This window comes from Yarrowia lipolytica, chromosome 1B, assembly GCF_001761485.1.
Source record: "Yarrowia lipolytica chromosome 1B, complete sequence".
NCBI lineage: Eukaryota > Fungi > Ascomycota > Dipodascomycetes > Dipodascales > Yarrowia > Yarrowia lipolytica.
The window spans coordinates 360,701-381,746 of NC_090771.1; the positions used below are offsets into that span (position 1 = coordinate 360,701).

The 21,046-nt window shown below is 48.6% G+C and overlaps 7 protein-coding genes and 1 non-coding gene across 8 annotated transcripts; 2 read left to right on the forward strand and 6 right to left on the reverse strand.

The window, feature by feature from the left end:
- On the reverse strand, window positions 1-387 carry YALI1_B03610g (uncharacterized protein; the record flags this gene model as incomplete). The annotated part of the gene is made up of 1 exon (XM_068281957.1): window positions 1-387. The coding sequence occupies one exon, from the start codon at window positions 385-387 to the stop codon at window positions 1-3; it is 387 nt and encodes a 128-aa protein (XP_068138058.1).
- A 369-nt stretch (window positions 388-756) lies between these two features.
- YALI1_B03644g (uncharacterized protein) lies at window positions 757-4,290 on the reverse strand (the record flags this gene model as incomplete). The annotated part of the gene is made up of 2 exons (XM_500422.3): window positions 757-3,750; window positions 4,216-4,290. 2 exons carry the CDS (start codon window positions 4,288-4,290, stop codon window positions 757-759), a joined length of 3,069 nt encoding a protein of 1,022 aa, XP_500422.3.
- Window positions 4,291-6,153: 1,863 nt separating this feature from the next.
- YALI1_B03673g (uncharacterized protein) lies at window positions 6,154-6,606 on the reverse strand (the record flags this gene model as incomplete). Its single annotated transcript, XM_068281958.1, has 1 exon — window positions 6,154-6,606. The coding sequence occupies one exon, from the start codon at window positions 6,604-6,606 to the stop codon at window positions 6,154-6,156; it is 453 nt and encodes a 150-aa protein (XP_068138059.1).
- Window positions 6,607-7,728: 1,122 nt separating this feature from the next.
- On the reverse strand, window positions 7,729-7,800 carry YALI1_B03685r. The gene has a single exon. It is a non-coding gene; the product is annotated as a tRNA-Met (tRNA).
- Window positions 7,801-8,333: 533 nt separating this feature from the next.
- Window positions 8,334-11,216, reverse strand: YALI1_B03719g (uncharacterized protein; the record flags this gene model as incomplete). Its single annotated transcript, XM_500423.3, has 1 exon — window positions 8,334-11,216. The coding sequence occupies one exon, from the start codon at window positions 11,214-11,216 to the stop codon at window positions 8,334-8,336; it is 2,883 nt and encodes a 960-aa protein (XP_500423.3).
- A 1,589-nt stretch (window positions 11,217-12,805) lies between these two features.
- Window positions 12,806-15,436, reverse strand: YALI1_B03761g (uncharacterized protein; the record flags this gene model as incomplete). Its single annotated transcript, XM_500424.4, has 1 exon — window positions 12,806-15,436. One exon carries the CDS (start codon window positions 15,434-15,436, stop codon window positions 12,806-12,808), a length of 2,631 nt encoding a protein of 876 aa, XP_500424.4.
- A 3,569-nt stretch (window positions 15,437-19,005) lies between these two features.
- YALI1_B03797g (uncharacterized protein) lies at window positions 19,006-19,254 on the forward strand (the record flags this gene model as incomplete). The annotated part of the gene is made up of 1 exon (XM_002142962.3): window positions 19,006-19,254. One exon carries the CDS (start codon window positions 19,006-19,008, stop codon window positions 19,252-19,254), a length of 249 nt encoding a protein of 82 aa, XP_002142998.1.
- A 757-nt stretch (window positions 19,255-20,011) lies between these two features.
- On the forward strand, window positions 20,012-20,911 carry YALI1_B03807g (uncharacterized protein; the record flags this gene model as incomplete). The annotated part of the gene is made up of 1 exon (XM_500425.3): window positions 20,012-20,911. The coding sequence occupies one exon, from the start codon at window positions 20,012-20,014 to the stop codon at window positions 20,909-20,911; it is 900 nt and encodes a 299-aa protein (XP_500425.3).
- Window positions 20,912-21,046: the final 135 nt, after the last annotated feature.

Below are 21,046 nucleotides of genomic sequence, written 5' to 3' on the forward strand. Positions count from 1 at the left end.
TCAATGTCTTTTCGGCTCTTGTGACGACAGATTTGGCGTTTCAACTACCTTTCCGGAACCATTGGAGAGTTGAGCCAGTCGCTGCATCTTTTTCGCGAGCGTAGAAATACATTCTGCCAGCAGTTGAACCAAATGGGTTCGGCCGTCTTTCCACAGAACAAGCACCAGTACGGAATTCCGTTTCAAAGCCTGAACCGCCCCGAAACACTCTTGTATGGAAATAGAAGGGTTAATGTCATGGAGCATCTTCTCCAGATGCTGGTTGACATAGTCGAAAAACTGCGAGGTCACTCGGGAAAGCTGAGTTTCGCGCTTTCTCATTGCACAAATCAAATGATTCAGCTGAGAAAAACTCTTGTCGTCGATATCGGGACTGTTAGTGAGCATTAAATGTGTGTGGAAAGTGGCAGTTGAGGTTTTAGTTGAGGTTGTAGCAGTGCAAGGAGGACATTGAGCAGCTCTCTCCCTCTCTCAATATATATATTTATACAGTATGTATATATACAGTATCTCCTAAAAATGCAACCAAGTAAACCCCTTTTGATCAACGAGGCAGTGAGTTGGTGAAGTTGCCCATACATTATCCTCAAATCAAGTTCCGATTTACAGTAATAACTGTGCACGCCATAGTCGCGTCAATCCTGGTCACTCACATTCCGTTGTACATGACTACTGAAACTGCATACTACACGAGTAATTCATACATGTTCATTCTCTAGATAATAAGTTCTTGTGCACAACTACACCCTAGCAAGGTTAGATGTCATCCTGCTCGCCATCGCCAATCTGGAACTTGTGCAGCGCCTTTCGGATATGCTCAGCCAAATGCTGGTTCTTCTCATGCTCCTCCTCGTTGAAGTCATCATCCTTCTTACCAGTGGGCTCGTTGGACTCCTGAGGCTCTCCGTCGACAGAGTGCACAGACTCAGTGTCGCTCTTGTCAGACCGGATAGACTTGACAGATCGTCGTCGCTTGAGCTTGGCGGGCTTCTTCTTTCCTCGGGAAAAGTAGTCATCGTCATCCAAAAAGTGCTGAGCAGCTCCGCCAGGGGTCTTGGGGGTTCGGGGCATTCGGCAAGACACACCGACATCGTAGATGAGCTTGGCAACCAGAGAAGTCCATCCATTCTGGTGCTGGGTACCTAGACCTCGTCCAGTGTCAGCCTCAAAGAACTCGTGGAACAGAATGTAGTCCTTGAAGTTGGGGTCGTTGTTGAACTTGTCATTGTCGCCGTTGAAAGCTCGCTTTCCGTTCTCGTCAGCGGCAAAAATGTGGATCAGACGATGCTGGATCTCCTCGGCCACCTTGGCCAGGTTCATGTAGTTACCAGAACCAGTGGGGCACTCCACCTTGAGAGTATCTCCGTAGTACAGATAGTATCGCTGAAGAGACTCAATGAGCAAAAAGGTGGTGGGGAACCAGATGGGTCCTCGCCAATTGGAGTTACCGCCAAACATGGGAGAGTTGGAGTCTCCGGGAACATAGTCAACAGTGTAGGTCTGACCATGCACGTCCATGGAGTAAGGGTGGTCCTTATGGTACTTGGACAGAGATCGGATTCCGTACTCGGACAGGAACTCGTTCTCGTCAAGCATCTTCTCCAGAATCTTGACCAGTCGCTCCTTGTTGACCAGTGACAGCAGGAGACGCTCGCCCTGGCCTCGCTTGGACATGGAGGCAATGTTTCGGCTGGAAATCTCACCTCGGTTTTCCACAAACCACGAGAGTCGCTTGGTGAAAGAGCCGAATCGGTTGAGTACCTCGGGCTCGAGAGTGATGGTGGCAAACAGAGGAATCAGACCAACCAGAGATCGAACGGGGATCTGCTGAGAGTAGGGACCGCCGTAAGAAATAGCATCGTAGTAGAAGCCGTCGTTCTCGTTCCAAAGACCGTGCTCAGTACCGTCGCCGCTCTTGAAGGTCATAGCGTCAGCAATGAGCAGGAAGTGCTCGAAGAACTTGGAGGCGATGTCCTCGTAGACGAATCGGTGCTTGGCCAGCTCCAGGGCAATGCTGAGCATCTGGAGACAGAAGAAACCCATCCATCCAGTGGCATCGGCTTGCTCGAGAGTACCTCCAGTAGGCAGAGGCTCAGATCGGTTGAACAGACCAATGTTGTCCAAACCGAGGAAACCGCCCTGGAAGACGTTCTTGCCGTCAAAGTCCTTTCGGTTGACCCACCAGGTGAAGTTGAGCAGCAGCTTCTGGAAGACTCGCTCCAGGAAGTCAATATCCTCTCGGCCGTACATCTTTCGCTCGATCTTGAAGGTTCGAAGAGCGGACCAGGCATGAACGGGAGGGTTGACATCGCTGAAGTTCCACTCGTAGGCGGGAACCTGACCGTTGGGGTGCATGTACCACTCTCGGGTCAGCAGGTCCAGCTGCTTCTTGGCAAACTCGGGATCGATCATGGCCAGAGGAATGCAATGGAAAGCAGTATCCCAGGCAGCGAAGAAGGGGTACTCCCACACATCGGGCATGGACAAGATGTCATCAATGTACAGATGAGACCAACCCTGGTTTCGCACATTGGCTCGCTCGGGAGGGGGAGGGGGGTTGGCAGGATCACCCTCAGCCCACTGGCTGTAGACAAAGTGGTAGAACTGCTTGGTCCACAGCATACCGGCAAGAGCCTGTCGCTGGATGTTTCGGAGATCGTCGGCAATGGGCATGGGGTTGACGTTGAAGTAGAAGTCATCAGCCTCTTCGCCTCGCTTATCAAAGACCTCGTCGAAAGCCTCCTCATCGAAGATCTCCTGGGCAATGTCGTCGTTGTTGGTGAACTTGAATCGAACGGTGACAAAGTCTCCAGGGGGAATACCGTCGCCCTGATCAAAGGCGTACCAGGCACCGGCCTTGGTTCCAGTCTCCTTGGGGTTCACGGCGTCTTTGTTATCGTCCACAATGTACTCGTGGAAACCGTCCTTGCAGTACTTGGGAGCCTCTGGGGCCTTGCAGCCGTACAGCTTGGCCTTGTTGGTCTCGTTGTCGGTGAAGAGAAGCTTGGGAGCCACATCGTCCTCAGACTCGTGGTTCTCAAAACCAGGCGAGTTGGCAAATCGGAGGTGACGCTTACCCTGAGTATGGTGCTGGGTCTCGATCAGATCCTCGCCCACCTTGGTCAGAGAGGGGATAGGCTTGTCCTTCTCGGAGACCAGACCCCAGGCCCAGGTGTTTCGGTACCAGGCCTGGGGAACGATATGGAGGGGAGCAGGCTCGGGGCCTCGGTTCCAGGCGGTGATTCGGAAGTTCATCTCCTCGGGGTTCTCAGCGTCCTTGGCCATCTCGATGAAGATGTCAAAGTACCGGTCATCGTCAAACACGCCAGTATCCTGGATCTCATACTCGGGCTGCAGACGGTCACGTTTGGCGTTCTCGTCAATCAGCTTCTGGTAGGGGAACTTTCGCTGGGGGTACTTGTACAGGTACTTGGTGTACGAGTGGGTAGGAGTGTTGTCCACGTAGTAGTAGAGCTCCTTGACGTCCTCTCCATGGTTACCCTGGTTGTTGGTCAGGCCAAAGAGACGCTCCTTGAGGAAGTCGTCCTTCTCGTTCCAGAAGGCAAAGGACAGACAGAAGAGCTGATGGTTGTCGGACACACCGGCCAGACCGTCCTCACCCCATCGGTAGGTTCGAGATCGAGCCTCGTTATGGGGGAAGTAGGACCAGGCATCTCCGTTGGCAGAGTAATCCTCTCGGACAGTGGCCCACTGTCGCTCAGAAACGTAGGTTCCCCATCGTTTCCAGTACTACGTTAGTTTGGATCGTGTCTTGATGCTCGTAGTGGCATGATGTCTGTGCTGTCAATAGCACGCTATTCCGGCACTGATCGTGCTCGGTGTCACCACATGAAAAGAATCCCGTGGTGTCATGGAGACGCCGTCCAGTGAACGACAGCCTGTCGACAGCAGAAACGAGGGAAGGATCCAATTGCCGAAGTGGATCTGTGACGGCCATATTGCATGGTACTGGATCATAGTGGTAGTTCGATGAGAGGAGAGGTGTCGACAGAATCTCGCCAACGACGGAATCAGTGACACAGATCAAGTGACAACCAGCGTCACCTTAACCAGATCATCCCACCTAGTTTACAATTGCACCTTGTCGTCACATTGGCCATCTCGTGATCATTCTGTAGTGTCACACTACCATCTCATCACCACCGCAGAGTCCAAATCACCTTCACAGACACCGACTCCATCGCTGATACTCACAACTTTTCGCTCGCGGTCCTGGGCGAGTCGCTTCTCCTCGACGGACAAGACTTCTTTGCCGTTGTGCACTACCATTGGGATATGGAGAGTTGAGTGGAGTGGAGTTGAGCAAGCTTATAAGAGGCGACGAGCCCCGACACAAACGACAGACGGGAGCAATCAAGCTTGTTGCCAAAAGTCTAAAGCGACGTTGTCGACGAGAGTAGGACCCAAGTGAGGGGGACAAAATAACGGGGTAAAATGGGCGAAACCAACGAGATTTTTGGATCTGACTTACGAGGTCACGTGGATGGTCTTATTCCCTTTTTCACCTTCAAAATCGCACTCCTCTACGTATCGTCGCCACCTTCTCAACAACGAGACCCACGTCAACCACTCAGCCCAACTGTTGCGCATATTACGCATTCTATGAGGACGTCTGATAACCTTGTTGACGATGGGGCTTGCCAACGGGTCTGCCTTATTCTGGACGAACAATGGGGCTACAAGGATGAAAAGTGAACAAAAATTTTCCCCGTGGCGACGCGCACATATTCCGACTTTCAGAATTGTGTTATCATTATGGGATCACGGAATACATCGGCCCACCGTATCCTCCGGAAAATCTCACCCTGGACCGCATCTCATCTGCACCGTCAGCAACTACAAAAAAACTGTGTCTAAAACTTACTGTAGCCGAGTCCACGAAACAAACAGACCGCAGACCTCACAAGTCGTATTGCTCTTGAACAGAGAAGGTGGACCGCGTAACGCCCTGGCCAGAGGTTGCATCACATCGCTAGTCCAGATTGCAATTGATTCCGCAACAAATTACCGGAAGGCAGCTACCCCATCAACAGGCTTGTGAGTAAAATACAATTTCTCATTTAACTATCACGCAACCTTTAGCAACGTGGAGTACATAGTGTAGTGTACATATTTCCGTGCTATAGCCGATACAAGAGTAGTTGCTTGAACTATAGACGGAACGCAGTGGTTGACATTGATCCTATGTTGGTCCACGGAGGTTTATTCTCTACAGTACTCAAGGTACCACACTGTTCTCTTTTTTTTTCTTCTTTTTTTTTTGGCCGTCTCCACTCTCTCTCCAATCATCATCACCCAACCAAAGCCGACAAGGTTGTGATAAAGAACTTTTCTGGGCCAAATTCGAACTCTTTGTGGACAAAACTTTGGGAACCAGAGCTCAAACCTTTCTGTCGCCTGCAATTGAGCGCGTTTCGACGCTCGTCGCTTTTTACCTTGCCGCTAAAACCAGATAATAGCAATCTTGTGCGGAGGCTACGGTATGAGAATGTGCATACCGTGCAGTATCAACACGCCATCGGAGAATAAAAGTAGCAACTTGGATGAGTGCTACGACAGTCCATGTTTCAGAGGCCTTCGCTGTCCAACAATGCGCGACTTTCAAAGCTTCGGTTGTAAGGGTCTGAGACACAGCAAGAGATGGTGCAAGTACAAGGAGACAAGATAGGAAGAAACGAACTTGACAGGTGTATTTGTCAGGGTCGGATTAAGCACCATACCAACAATCACACCCCTTGCCCCTCCCCCACACCCTCAATTGACGTTGCTGTTCAACAGGCCTTCGTCACACGCTCGAACGTTGCATCTGAGACAGCGTATTCGTAGATCCACCGTGTTGAGTTAACTACTGGTAGGGAGCTCCCGGAAACCACCAATGTTGCTATGAGTGAATTTCAAACCCCCCAGAGTTCAATATTCTCGTATCGAACTAGCAACAGACCCGATAAGCCTCGTATCGAGAGACATGCTACCGAGACTTCGTATTCGCTTCCTGTCGCGTCTGTCGCGCGCGTCTAGAAGGTGACAATACGAACTACGATGCAGCAGAAATGTACCGCTAATGAGTACACTTATACTCTTGGTCTGATAATTGGAAAGTCACTCTATCTCTTTGTATATATGCTATAGCTATCACCTCCGGTTCACCCGATGACCCCTCCTCGCTCTCCTGCTAACTTTCGTGTCGTACCCAAGGGCAATACCAACGCAATAGACGCCCAGTAAAAAGGTCATGGACGCCCAAAAGACAACAGCATTCACTGTGGCCTTTCTATTGTTGTAAATTTCCGGTCTCTTCATCACCTTGGTCAGCAAGACACTCGTCTTGTGCACCTCATAATGGATCTTCCTTTTGGTGGAAAGCGATGACCGGCTCCAGAAGGTGTAAAGCACCGAAACGATAGCTGAAAAAGAGAGAACGGGTATCATTAGTGATGTCATCACATGCACGAGCCATTCGCTGCCCTGTTCTTTCTGTGCTACCCACACTCGGCGTTTCCGGACCACGACAGTCAACAGAGGTCTAGGATCCTCGAGGAAGGGTAGAAATTCGGTTGGTATCATTGGCGGGGTATTCTCTGTCATCTGAGTTGATTTCGTGTATCAGCGGGGATATCTTTCTATTTCATAGGGATGCTCGAACTGGCGGTTAAGAGGAAGAAGCCGTTTTGTTGGGAGCATCCCACTAATAAGTCGTCACGGTTTGATGGAGGCTCATTGCTACCTCATTATGGGTCAAAATCAATAGGCGAAAAGCTCAAAAGTCGTCTGGCGCCATTATAAGTGTAATTGGACGTCTATTTTGTCTTATTCAGTTTCTCCAACACCCACTAACATCCATCTTCTCTCTCCTCCCCCTACCTACTCCAGGGTAATTAGGGTTACGCCAGATCCATGGTGACTTCCGGGTAACCTTTCACGCACATAAAACCGAGCCGAAAAGCTTTCTTTCCTCCACACAACACAGGCCAAAACGTGAGTACAACAGCACCGCAAACGAGACAACAAATGGAGTGATGATAACGAGCCAGAAGGCTCTATTTATAAACCCAGCTCGTCGATATTATTTGAAATGAGAAAAAAAGTTTATGCTGATTTTCCTGCGATGACATCCATTGGTTTTGCGACCTTTACTAACTCCAGCCCTTGACTTGGTATCCCATTGCTACTCTATAACAACGTGATTTTGACAAGACATATACACTACTGTACTGTATACATACCAGTAGTCAATTCCTGTAGGGCCGATTCCACTCGTGAAAACTGTTACTGTAGACGTACTTGCAAGGGTTTTAGGATCAAACCTCGGCTCTTATTTTCATCGTGCGGCTCGGAAATGTCTAAGAGCAGTACATACTGAATTTGAGGCCCGTTGAACTCCCTCCCTCAGTTGAGAACTCACGTGATTCAAATTTGAAATGGAACTACATCTCACCTGATGAATTCTCGCTCCTCTTATCATTCAGAACCGCTTCTTCTAGCAGCTACTGTACTGGATACTGGAAATCGGAATCGATGAGGTACGTTGAACTTTATTTTCAATAAGCCTTATTGAAAAAACTCACAAAAGAACTCTAAATAGACAATCATTTACTTAGAATTTACTAGACAAAATTCGCTCTGACTCATACTATAGGTACAACAGATCCCACCAAAGATATCTCCGGGCTCTCAGCAAAAACGGGTTGTGGAAAGGAAAAAAACAATTAGCGGCACCTGGTTTCGATCCAGGGACATCAAGGTTATGAGCCCTGCGCGCTTCCGCTGCGCCATGCCGCTCGAAGATAGATAGAGTAGAGAGTGAGTTCTGGCTAGTAATGATGAAAAAAGTGATTTTCGAGTTTTTTGAAAACGGCCTGAAACCTGAAGATAACAAGTGAAACAAGAGACAACAGTATATACTCTTAATCCTGTGCTTTCAACTTACATCTCAAGAAAACATTTCTTTCATAATCCATTGCTAATCGAGACAGTGGTGTGCTCGTGCGATGCCCACAATGATTCCTTGACATGAAAGAGGTACCGTACACCGAATGGTTATTCAACCTTTGAGGGATAAGTGGCTGCAGTTTCCTCCCTAATCTTACTTCTCAAACGTGAGAAAAGTGACCCTACAACACTCAACGGCAGCATCCATATACACTACGCCCATCTACGTTAGGCGACAACTACATACTTACTAGTAGAAGACCTCAAAAGGAAACGATTGCGACTCTCTTACTCTTCAAACTACAATCTTCTTGTACACACAGTGTTGATATGTTCATATATTCTTCCATTAGATCTATAACCATGTGCGACATCCCGTCGGCTTAACTGTAAATACCCTGAGTGTACAACTGGAAGTGGTCGTAGATTCTGGTGTAAATGTTGCCGACCGACTTTTGGATCAGGGACGTGTCCACGAAATGGTCCAAGTCCGAATCCGACAATTGTAGCTGGAATCGCTGTCGCAGGTACTGTGTGGTGGCCGGGCCCAGTTGGAAACAGGGCAGAGCAGAATCCTGTAACATCATGTCGACCAGCAAGATGATCGACTCGGCCTGCTTTCGCAGGTTCTTGAACGCGTCCTTCATCAGCTGTCGGTACAGCTCAAAATGGGGCGAGGTCATACCCCCCATGAGCTCCACGTACTCGTAGGTGAGCTTGAATGGGGCAGCTTCAAGACCGACTCCTCCAGGACTGTTGGACAACATGAATCCGAAATCGATATGCATAATATGACCGTCCGTATCAAGCAAAATGTTACCATTGTGTCTGTCCTTGATCTGGAGAATGTAACAGATGATGGAGTAAGCGGCAAGCGAACGAACAAAGGCGTTCAAAGAGTTCTGGTACCGGTCGGAGTCCTCGTCGCCAAACGTCTGCTTCCAGTACTCAGTCAGAGTAGGCACGTACTTGGTTGTGGTCTGAGTGGCAGCTGTAGTCTGGACAACATTGCTTGTCTCGAGCGCCTTTTTGATAGAATGGATCGACAGACCATTGTTGATGGTCTCAATGAGTCCAGAGGTGTCAGACGTGATCAGAATCTTCATCTCCTTGACCCACACGCCTGTCTCAGCGTCGTCCCAGATTCGTTTCATAGCTTGGATTAGCTGGCAGGCAAATGCCTCTTGCCGAAGATCGTTTCCGGTCTTGGCAATGACCGAAGCCAGCTGCCAGTTGGGCAAGTGCCCATACGGCGACTTTGACCTGATTCGTGCCTTTTTCGATTCCCAGTCTTCTCCGAGCTTGGCATGCGAGGGGTCCGACGACTTCATCATACCACCAGTTTTCAGATCGTTTTCCAACTTTCGCTCACCCGCAGCGCCCTTGGAGAGCGACAAGTCACGGTCGTCCAGAGTCGTCTCTTCCATAACCTGCATGTTATCGATGATTCGGGCCTTGATCGATGCGATTTCGTCCTTGGAAAGCTTAGATCCTGTGGAGGAGTCCAGCTGTGTCAGCATGATGGCAGCTGTACGCATCTGGGTGGCCACAGACGCCACGTCGGGCAGCTCCAAGTGATTGACGGGGTCCTCAGGCGCCTTCTCGAACTTGTACGAAGACGCAAACGACAAATCTGATGTTCGAGGAGAAGATTGATACGGACTGTTGGCCACATCATGCAGTTTGGGAGAGGGCATGCTCTCTTGGAGATGGGACAGGGTGTTGAGCACGGATTGTTTCACGCGCTCGGCCTGAGTCTCCTCGTCCATGGAGATAACAGAAATGTCTCCAATGTCAGCATCTTCAGCTGGCAGCTCGTCGTCTTCAGCAATGCCAAGCTCCTCCAATTCAGCAATGGTTGAACCAACCAGAGAGTTGGCGATCGACGTGGCCGATCGGTTGCTCTTGATACTGGCAGCATCCTCGTCGTGGTATCGTCCAAGAGAAGGGGTTCGAGCATGAGACGATTTTTTGTGGTTCACAGTGAGATCGAAAATGTACTTCTTCTTGTCTGCATGCTCCAGAACCTCCTTGTTCTTTGCACACTCGGGGTCGAACGTCATGTCGTCTTCCAGGTACTCAATCAGAATGAGGAAAGGCACTCGCTCAGCCGAATTCAGTACAGCTGACTCGGCGGGAGGCACTCGCACGATTCTGTGGTGTGTGGGGTTCTTTCTCATTGTGTCCGAGGGAACCAAAAGGGGAATGTCGACCTCAGCAGGAAGCTCCTGGTTCAGAAGAGTGAGCTCGGCCTTCAGAGCAGCATGACGGGCTTGCTTAGGCACCTGAAGAAGTCGAGCGGAGATTTGTTGCAGGGCTGACATGAACTGTGTCTCACATCGGAAGTAGTTTGATCGCAGAATCTTTCGTTGGTCGTCCTTGGCTCGCTCCTCGATGTCGTCCGGAGAGGTGTCACGTGGCTCCTCGGATTCGAAGCCGGGTGCATCGTCAAACTCCAGACTCACCGGCGTTCGAGTGCCGTCCCACTCGTTTGAAGGGCGTAGATCGGGGGCCGAATGGTATGCGTTTTGGAGATCGGGAGCCGAAAAGGACGAGTTTTTGTAGGGCGTTGCTTTGGGGGCGTCTCTGAAATGCTCATGCTGGTGCTTCTCCCGTTTGGACGGCAGTGCGACACCAGATTGGCTGATGGTCCGCCATTTTCGCTGTAGAAGGGCGTCTCTGTCAGCCTCCACGGTCGATCTAGAACGGGTCAGTTTGGGTGCAATCTGGAACACGTACGACCTCTGTTTTCGGCCCTGTGAAAGCGCAATGGGTCCCACAGCTGCGGCCATCTGCGGCATGCCAATGGCTCCCATGATTGCCGAGGCCAGAACCATGGCAGGCATGGGGTTCTCTCTGATTCGCGAGTTGGGCGGCTCGCCAATGTTGAACAGAATGTACTGCAGCTTGTTGTAGACTCGTCGCGACACCTGGAAGCCGAAAGATTCGGGATCATCTCCCAGATCGGTCAGATGTGCCTGCAGTTGCCAGAACGTCAGCAAGGCACAGTGCGCAGACACGTTGGAGAGATCCAGAATGATGTCTTCGAGGGCCATGGACTCGGTTTCCACCGTGATGAGAAGCTGGACCAGCTGGGGCAGGATGAACTCGATTTCGTCTCGCGGAAACGACAGCAGCTTCTGACACAGATAGAAGTGAATACCAATGTCGCCCGCGTATCGCTCGAGATAGGACAAGCACCGGAAGAGCGTGAACTGGTCGGACTCCACGAACCGCCTTAGCGACGAGTTTCGTTGGTATTGCATGATGATCTAACGTGTGTGCGTGTGTACGTGTGTGTGTGTGTGTGGTGTGTGATGAGCTGTCTGGCGTATGGCAGGTTGGTGTTGCGTGAAGAGGGTGGTGTGTTGTGTAGTCCTGATCACGACAGAGATGTAATGTCGCAGTTGTTTGTCGGTGGTCGCGTCGAACTCTCCTTGTCGTGGCAACTCAGGTCTACCGTCGCACCTCCAGTGTCGAACCTCGGATGTGTGCTGTGTGGTACCTTGTCGAGATAAACTCGGCCAAACCTTACACGGAGTGAATAAGGTGTAGACATGGCAACTTCTTGACGTGTACAAGATGGAGAAGGACAGAGACGAACGAACGAGGAATATAAAGAATATAAATATGGTGGGAAGCGCGGGGGGGTCAAAGTATTTATATTATTCGCCCGTGTTTGTGTTTCATTACACAAAACTAAATCAACGCGCCCAATTCCTCGGCCCATGGCAATGCCAAACATGTACTATGATACTGGGTACACTGCTCTCACATTATGCTACACCCCTACCTCCAACCTTTGGCCTCCACCTCCCAAATAATTACACTTGCAACTGTACCTGAGAATAGGTGTCGTGTGAGCTGGCCTCAAGAGGGTAACACTGACGAGCGTAACGTTGGTCATGTGACTTTGGCGAGGCGTCGAGGAGGTTGGAATGCTGGTGTTCATTTTTTTCCTACTCCGTCTTTGTAATGACGAGATACACGCATATCATCATGTACCCATAAGTAGTGTGAAGACTGGGAATCTCTAAACAAGTGATGAGATGACGGGGGAAATGTATTAGTAACAGACCAATTGCGGGGATTCAATTGGTTTAGAGGTAGTTGAATATTAGTAAGCAAAACAGGGACTAATGAGTGTTATTACCTGCTGGCTAATTTTTCTGGTTGCACCTGTTTGTCCTGATTCGGAAACTCCACTGAACTTTTCAAGGCGTTTCAGATATCGGTCTGCCACTTTTGAGCTTTTTACACTTACTTAGCTTTTCGGTGCTAGGACGCGGGGATAGTGGTGCGGGGTGAGGAAAATTAGTCCCATGTGGCCAGAAGTTGGTCTGGGGGAATCAGATCCGTCTCTTGGTGTTCATTGTCGGGCCGAACAACACTAGCATTGCTGTGAGCGAGACTAGACGAATGTTTGGTTTCTCAACGATAGCCTGGATTAATCTTAACTAATTACTTTACATTTGGTATGATATCATTGAGCTTCTCATGTATATGCAGAAAAAAAATCTCAGCTATCAAAAGAAATTTAAATCCTTTCGTTTGTCTTTTTGAAAGTAGTTCCAGTTCATTTGACTTGAGGTGCCTATGTATGATATATTGAAGATAGTACCGTACATACTCTCATGCTGTTCTTACTCTCTCCCTCAATCTGCCATCGACTGAAGATCTTCTCTCAGCCACGCGACGGACAAGGTCACAAACCGACTTTTTCACATTGATTCATTACGAAATACCCACCTTTTTCAACTCCCCATGTCTATACATTCACCATATCTCTGTCCAATTGACATTTATTACTAAATTACTCTCATTGAATCTCAAAATGAACGTGACAAGCTCCTGCTTAAGGGAAACTGCCCTTAGGAGGACCAATAATTTGACCATCCGGAATTTCCAACAAAGGCGTCAGGTTTCCGTCTGCTCCTTCCCACGGAACATTGTTGCCCCACCAGTCAAGCGACACTCCTGAGTATTGGAGAGCAAAGAACACAATGATACCGGAAAGAGCAATTCCCACGTTAATTCCAGCAACCCCAACGTAGGTATACTTGGCCCACCATTCAGGGAACCGCTTCTTGATGTACAAAGTCCAAGCGGCTGCAAGGTAGACGCCTCCAATGGAATATGAGAGGTTTCCAGGAGCAAATCCAATGAGACCCATGTTGATGACCACGGGGTTGTACTTTCCAAGACGCTCTGAAAGTCGGATCATGGCTTGTTTTCGCTCTGGGAACCGTTTTCCAATGTAGTGAGGAATGGTGTACTGGACAACAAAGAAGACAAGACCCACAACAGCTCCAAGGAGGAAACACCACTTGAGGAAGGGGTATAGGCCCGTGTTTCCTCCAGTACCAAAGAAACGCTTGGTTCCAATGGCTCCAAAAAGCACGGAGGCGGCGTAGAAGGTGTTCTGACCAGGACAGGTGAACTTGGTGGTAGCTCTCTGGGCAGGAGTGCAAATATCCTGGAGAGTAAGCTGATACTGGAGAATACCGACGGTGACAAAGGCACTGATCAGAGTTGACAAGACCTGGGATCGAAAAATAGCTCGAGAGGGAACATAAGTATACATACCGGTCTTCCATACAGATACGAATCCCTGAGACGTAGAGTCAACGTTGACTCCGTAAGCCTTGAGAATGTTTAGGGCCGTGGGACGACCGTTGAGAGCGTATCCACAGATGATTTCGACCAGCACGTTGAGAGCAAATCCGTTCCCTGTGTATGCCTGCAGAAGACAGATGGGGATCAGGAAGACGAGGTTGATACCAAGGACAAAGAAAATACCCCAGACAGGAGTGGTGGTTTCCCATCCCTTGACTGTTCCGATACAGAATCCGATGGAGATGAGCAGAATGAGGAAGAACCACCAATCAGGCACATCGGCGTACTTTTTGAGCTGCTTGGCAAAAGGTGAGTCGACCTCAGTACGTTTAGTTCCATTCCAGAAGGCAATTCCGTTGTAGAAGTCGATAGACGCCTGTTTCATGTCTTGCCAGTAAGCCAACATTGTATAGACAAAGCCAAGGGTGTAGACGGAGAAGAAGGCTCCGTAGGCCACGAGGTTTCCTGCACTCCACAGCGGAGGTCCGTATTCGTGGTACTTTTCCAAGTCAAAAACTCCGTTGGTAAGAATCTTTGTCACCTTGTAGCTGCCTCCTTTGTTGTTGTAGATACCAGGCATGTTCATGGGCAGGTAGGCAGTCCATCGGACGTTGGAGTAGTAGACACCGATGACGGCAAAAGTACCGATAACAAGACCGATCAGACTGTTGACAATAGACCACCAGGGAGTCACGACACTGCCAACTCCGATCTGGTTGAGATCAAATGTAGGAATAGGATTGATGCCCATTCCAGATTGACCGGTGATGAGTGCCAGGTTGACGTTGTTGGGTGCAATCCAAGTCATCCAGTTGAAATTGGAGATCGCCTGGAAGAGGTAATCAGGGATCCAGTAGTAGATAAAGGAGACCACAAAAGTGGCAAGAAACCACCAATACTTGGAGATGGTCCATCCGTTGATCTTCTGCTTTCTTTCGGGATCTAGAAGTGCACGATTGAGGGCGATGGTGGGCATGTTCAGGGGCCACATGGCCTTGGTAGGGTAGATAGCGAACCGTCTGAGGATTCCTGCAAATCCAAATCCAATATACTGCGATGACAGAGTCAGCATGATTTGGTAGCCAAAGGTGGCCCACTTTTGGTTGTAGTACATGGGTAGCAACTGGGTGGGCAGGTTGTAGGCAGACACGTAGGTGGCTCCATCTCCTCCCGACAAGAAGAAGGTGGCGAACATTTGTTCCTTTCGGCTCCAAGGTCCAGGGTTCAGGGAGATTCGAGTACCTCTCCAGGTGAAGCCCCAGTCAGGAAGAATACGGGCAAGGAGCTCTCCACAGGGATAGGTGAGCAGCTGGAGAACGTCAGAGCCGATGGAGATCGAAGGGTACCGGAAGATGAAGAACTGATTGACAAAGCAGCCGACCAGGAGCCATACCAGACCAATAGCATACGCTCTGATGGTCTCGCAGGGCTCATCCATGTCGTCGTAGCAATCAGTGACGGCTCTGACCTCAATGTAAGGAGACCAGTATTTGATGGCAGCAGCTTCGATTCGGAGGTCCAAAGAGTACGTATCTGGATTGGGAGCGTCTTTCTCTCCCGAAACAAGGGCTTTTAGGTACTCCTTGTATTCCAGACGAAGGTTGTAGTCATCCTCGTGAACGGGGATGAACTTGAGCAGGATCTCTTCAGCTTCGGAGTCTGACAGCTCTGCCACAAAGTTGGCCATCAGGCGGATGTTCTTGGTGTGGATGCCGTTTTCATCGGGCACGAAGTTGAGCTTTTCACCGACGTAGTCAATGAAAGAGCCGTCCGAGACTTCGGTCGCCTCGAACTCGATCTCGTGGATCTCCTTCTCCGAGCGGAACTTGTCGTCCGACTTTTCGTGCTCCTGGATCGATTCTGAGCTCATGGCCAAAGTGGTTGTCTGGAAAACGACATTCCCCTACACCTAGTATAAGTACTCCATGATTTCACACGGCACCGCGCACGGCTCCGACGATATCTACCACAGTGGTGACACAAGAATCAAACAACCAAGCAACATGGTTCGTTTGTAGGGCTCAAGGTTTAGTGCGTCAACTGAGACACGCGTCAGTGGCTTATCTGGATGCCAAGACTGTCAGATCATGACGCCAAGATAGCTGCAATGAGATAATGCAAGCCAAGACATGGGAGAGCGGCGTGTACAGCACATGTTGGAGAAGGAGACATTGTTTTTTCGTGAATCCCAGTCAGTGTCTTGGGTACACTACCGTACCCATCGCTGCAGTAGGGTACAAAGTCAAGGTTCAACAGCATTGAGAAAAAAACCCTGTGTCTTGACTTAAAAAAAAAAATAACCTCCTTAATGTGGCTTATCTTTGGTTGTGAAAACATGATTGAGATTGAACAGTGTCTGTTGTGTATTATTCAGGGGTAGCTTGTATGGGTAATTCATTGTGTAATGTTTTGTCTGGAAATACCTGTACAAGTGTTCTCTTAATGGATACTCATTTGGTCTTGTCTTTTCAGATATACAGCAAAGCATCAGTCGTCCAAAAGTCGACTTTATCGGAGTTGCCGTCTAAACAAAGACTCTATCATTGACGCAAATAATTATTCGGTTGTCTGGGATTGGATGTTACCAGAGTTTCGATTGGACACGGTACAGAATACCATACGGAGACGGTAATACGGTAAGACGATAAGACTACGAGCCCAGATGCTGTATGCACCTGCAACATCGCTCTTAAAAGGCACCCAATCTTCATTCTAAACTATGTGGGGTACTGCTTTGCGGTTTTTCTGTACGGTATGCTACACGAAGGGCTGAAGAGTAAAGATGAATCACGTCCATATCGTATTGGTTGTGCATGATGTCACAGAAAGGTGGTTCCACAATTACTCCCGAGTTAAGACTCTATCGCTTCCAGCCAGTCCGAACTAATGTGATAGTCGTATCTTGGCGTTGTAGAGTTTGCAATCAACTGGATGCTTTGGATGTAGTTTGAGACATTGGTCGACTTTACCAGTTGATGATATTGCCTTACCTACTATTGGTGAGCAAAACAATGATACAATTTACATCTTCTGATTCAGTTATTTCTTCCCATCAAGTCCCTGTATCTCTGGCTGCTCGGGTTCCGTTTTCGCGTGTTTGGTAACGTGGGCTCATTAGCTCAGCATTAGCTTCTCTCCACTTGACAAGCCACAGAGAAATACGAGCTGCTAGAGTGCAGCCCGCACAAAAAAGTAAGTGCAATGATATCTCATCTTTGAGTCATTGGACCGAGTCTTGCAGTGACATGAGTCATGGAGAGAGTGTAGGACTGCCCATCATACGCTCTGACGATTGACAGTATTGTGTTGATCGCTCCTCGACTTGTTCCCCGAGTCGAATCTGGTTGTGTCTTGTACCTATCTTCGACTGTGTGAATTGGCAGAGCTGATAGGGTGGAGCACAGGTGGAGAACTCAAATACGACCTAGCAGGGGTGGAGGGCACATCTGACACTTCTTATCGTGATGCTGCCACAGAAAGCAAAATGTGGATATGTGGATGTGTGGATGATGTACGGCTCTTGACGAGGGGTCGATGCAACGCACGTCTGCTGATCAAGTGTCACTCTATACAGCGATTGTTTTCACTTGCTCCATTGAGATTTCTTGATGTCATTCAGTCGTTCAGATGCTATAGGACGTCGAACGAAGAGACGTTCGGCGTTTAGAGAAGACTGCGACAGCCGAGAGCGACCCTAGAAGAGTCGGTTCTAACAATATCTACCAAGAAATTATATCTCGCAAGTCAAAACAGACGGATACCACCGGAAAATTGGAGTTTGGGGGTTCACATGAGACCTTCGAGCAGCCGTGGGGGTACCAAGATCCATGAATGGGGGATAAACACAAGGGGATGTATACGTGCAGCAATAACAGGTTTAAAACTGATCTCCAATCAACTTTCAAAGTTAGCAAAACGTGGTCGTGGCCCTTCTCGAGAGCATCGGTAGCCTGCCTGTCTATCAATGGAACTTGCCGTTCAGAGATCTGTCAAGACCTGTTACGAACGTATTTGTTCTTTTTCAAACTTTCCACAGGCATCAGCTTCATTAGTTGGTGTCTGTGAGGCAGCGTTGATGGTATAGTAGCTCGCGATGTTCACTGTACCGACTATCGTGGCTTAAGCGATCATGATTCTGCAAAGTACAAAACAGGTCGGTTTTGTGGAAGCAATAGGAAGGATCGCGTATAAACTGTGTAGACCTGACTCGCCATTGCGGATCTCCTCGAGTATTCACGTTCGAACACGTGCGTTCCTTTGGTCTTGCTGGAGCTGGAGCTTCAGTCATGTAAATCTCTGTGCTTCAGAAACGTGGCGAAGTGACCAATGCAAACACTTTGATACCATTCAAACACTTCTATACCATGCAATTACACCCAGAAAAGATATTGAGGAAACTCCAGTCTCTCGTCGAGCTCCACATTCAATTCATATTCCCAGACTCTAGGAAATCCAACTGGCCTCGGCACACAATGTCGTTGATATAAGGAGTCTTTTGTGATGAAAAATACCACTTGTAAAAAAACACTTCCCTGGGAAGTCTTCTGTCATTTACTCGTTATCTGCCTATCTTACACAACCGTCTCAATTGAGCATCATCTACTTCAACTAACTCTCACTAAATTACTTGGGCACTGTACTGGTACTTCCCATAACCTTATGCTCCCCAGATCTACATCTTCCAGAACAGTGGATCTATAGACATTTGTCTCAGAGGCTCCTTGGAAATGAATTCATGTACCCAGAGAGACCCTCGCTGCCAATATTCAAAAAAAAAAGCTCAAAAATTAATATAAATAAATAAATAGAAACACGCATTACATGATGCCCCACTACACTACAAGTAGCTGCAGATTACGCCCAATATACACTGCAGGGATGCATGTTGCTGTCATATCGTACGGGCGAATTGCCCACTTTGATGGATTATGTAAACCATAAGGAAAGGTTACGAGTGTATTACGTCATCCAGTAGAGTACCATGCTCAAATACTGCTTCGGAAACGCACTCTTCCATTGTTCTTCAACACACATGACCATTGTCGTAGAAGTAGCAACCATAACAGAGTTCCAACAAAGGCCATTCTCAGGAGTTTATTCCGAACCTTCAAGTCGGACGGCTGAATGAGTTTCTCAACACTGGTGTAAGAGGTAGGCGGAGGGAGGCATACAAGTGGTTTGGGGGGGGGTTAATCAAGTCGGAGTCCACGTATGGTCACGTGATCATCTCAGGGCTCCAAACCCCAATTAAAAATAGCCGTTTACCGCCGACCCACAGTGCATATATTCAGGCAGCAGTGGCAAAAGCAAATAACCATGTAGTACGCCATGTGTACACCTGAGACCCGTTGTGGGTGTATATATAGGTGTCTCTTCCGTCTTGTCGGAGACTAAAAGAATATCATTTCGACACACACACACACACACACACACAACAAAATGGGACTTGGAGACAAAATTGAAGCTGCCGTCGAGAAGATCGACGAGAAGGTCGAGAAGGTGACCAATCCTGAGTACCTCGACCAGAATCACGGAAAGACCACCGAGACCAACGAGCAGTTTGACCCTGCGTACGCCTCCCAGAACCCCAAGCCTGGAAACGCTGACATTGCCTCGTTTGAGCCTGCTTACGGTGGATCCACCGACTCTGCTCCCGGCACCGAGGCCACCAAGGACTGTGCTTACTAGATGGAGCCCAATCTCTAGGGCGATTTGATGAGATGACAAGGACGATGGTTTGCACACTTTCGTACCGCTGTATTGTATATTTAATATATTGATTTATTTTTGTATCTGACGCATTGTCGATCGCTCTACCAACAATGAGGGGCGTATTGGATTGGGCTGGGATTGGCCCGTATCCACACCTTCCATACAGAAATCATGTGACCAGTGCCTCCAACTCAATGTGAGGTGCGGCACACATTTTGTTGGGTCGCGGAGGCGGATTGGGTGTCAGATCATAGCTATTCAGATTAAGACCTGTTACTATAATCGGCACTTTCTTTTTTTGTTGTTTGTTTTACCCGTTATTTACGACGATGTTGAAAATAGAACGCCCTGCTGATTGTCCATACAGCCCTCCAAATGTTAGAGTTGTGCTGATACGGTTAGGGAAAAGTGCATAGACTTGAAAAAGAAAATAGATTAAAAAAAAAAAATTCGATAAGCGCACAACTTGGTCAGTAAGAGACTAAAGTATCAAGAAGTTCGGCTGGTGGGTTTCAATGTGAGTCTCCGTGTCCAATTTCAGACTAATATCTCCAAAATTGCGTCAGCTAGATCCTGTCATGTCATGTTCTACTGTGCCCTACTGGAACCGCTGAAGTTTGTTCTGAGGACGCTGAGTCGAAATGTTGGACAGTTTTGGTAAAGTACCCGGAAAAGATGGACATGACCGTCTGCACTTACTCACTGTTAGCATAGTACTGTCTTACTTGTTCTCATGTTACGTGGGCCGTTTTCTCTTGGTCTCTTTGTCGTATTAGTAATCACCGACTTTACCAACGTTTATCCTCATTCTCACATGTCTCTTCTTCCACCTCCCCATACTTCTGATACCATGAAACAAATAACCAGACAAACTAAAAACTTGCACCTATATGTTTCTCGAGGATGCCCGTTCGCCCACCGAGCTTTGATTATGCGCGATCTGCACAAGCTGGACAATATCAGTGTCGATGTTGTGGACCCAGTCTTGGGAGACAAGGGGTGGGTGTTCTCGCCCTCGAAGGAAGGGTGTACTAAAGACACAATCTATGGGCTCGACACGCTCCGTCAAGTGTACGAAAAGGTCGACCCTGGCTACTCAGGATCCATTACCGTCCCTCTATTGATTGACACTCACTCGAACAAGTTGGTCAGCAATGAGTCAGCCCAGATTGCCGAGATGATGGACGGCGAGTTTGACAAACGGGTCAAGAAGAGTACCGACTTTGTCCACAAAAACATCACTCTTGCCGTGTACAAGGTGGGCTTCTCTAAGGACCAGACCGCTTACAATGGAGCGATCAAGGAGCTGTTCTCGGCTTTGAAAAAAGTCGAGAAGGATCTGAGAGACAGCAAGTATCTCGCTGGAGACAGTCTGACAGCAGCCGATGTGTTTCTGTACACTTCGATTGTCAGATTCGATCCGGTCTATGTGCAACGGTTCAAGTGCAACGTTGGCATGATCCGCCATAACTTCCCCTGGATCCATCTTTGGCTGAGACACCTGTACTGGCAGGTTCCAGCATTCCGAGACACAACTGATTTTTCGCACATTAAACAGTTGTATTACGACAAGGGTCCAGAAAGCATTATCCCTGCTGGTCCGGTCCCAGATATCGAGAAACTCGAAGAGTGACATTGCGTGAGGGCAGCACCCCTATGTACGAGTACATACAGTACTGTACAGTACAGTGTACGACAAGTATTTACCTTATGAAAGACCCGCCCGTAATACTGCGTGAAAATCGTGTACACCCTGCGCCTAGACCAG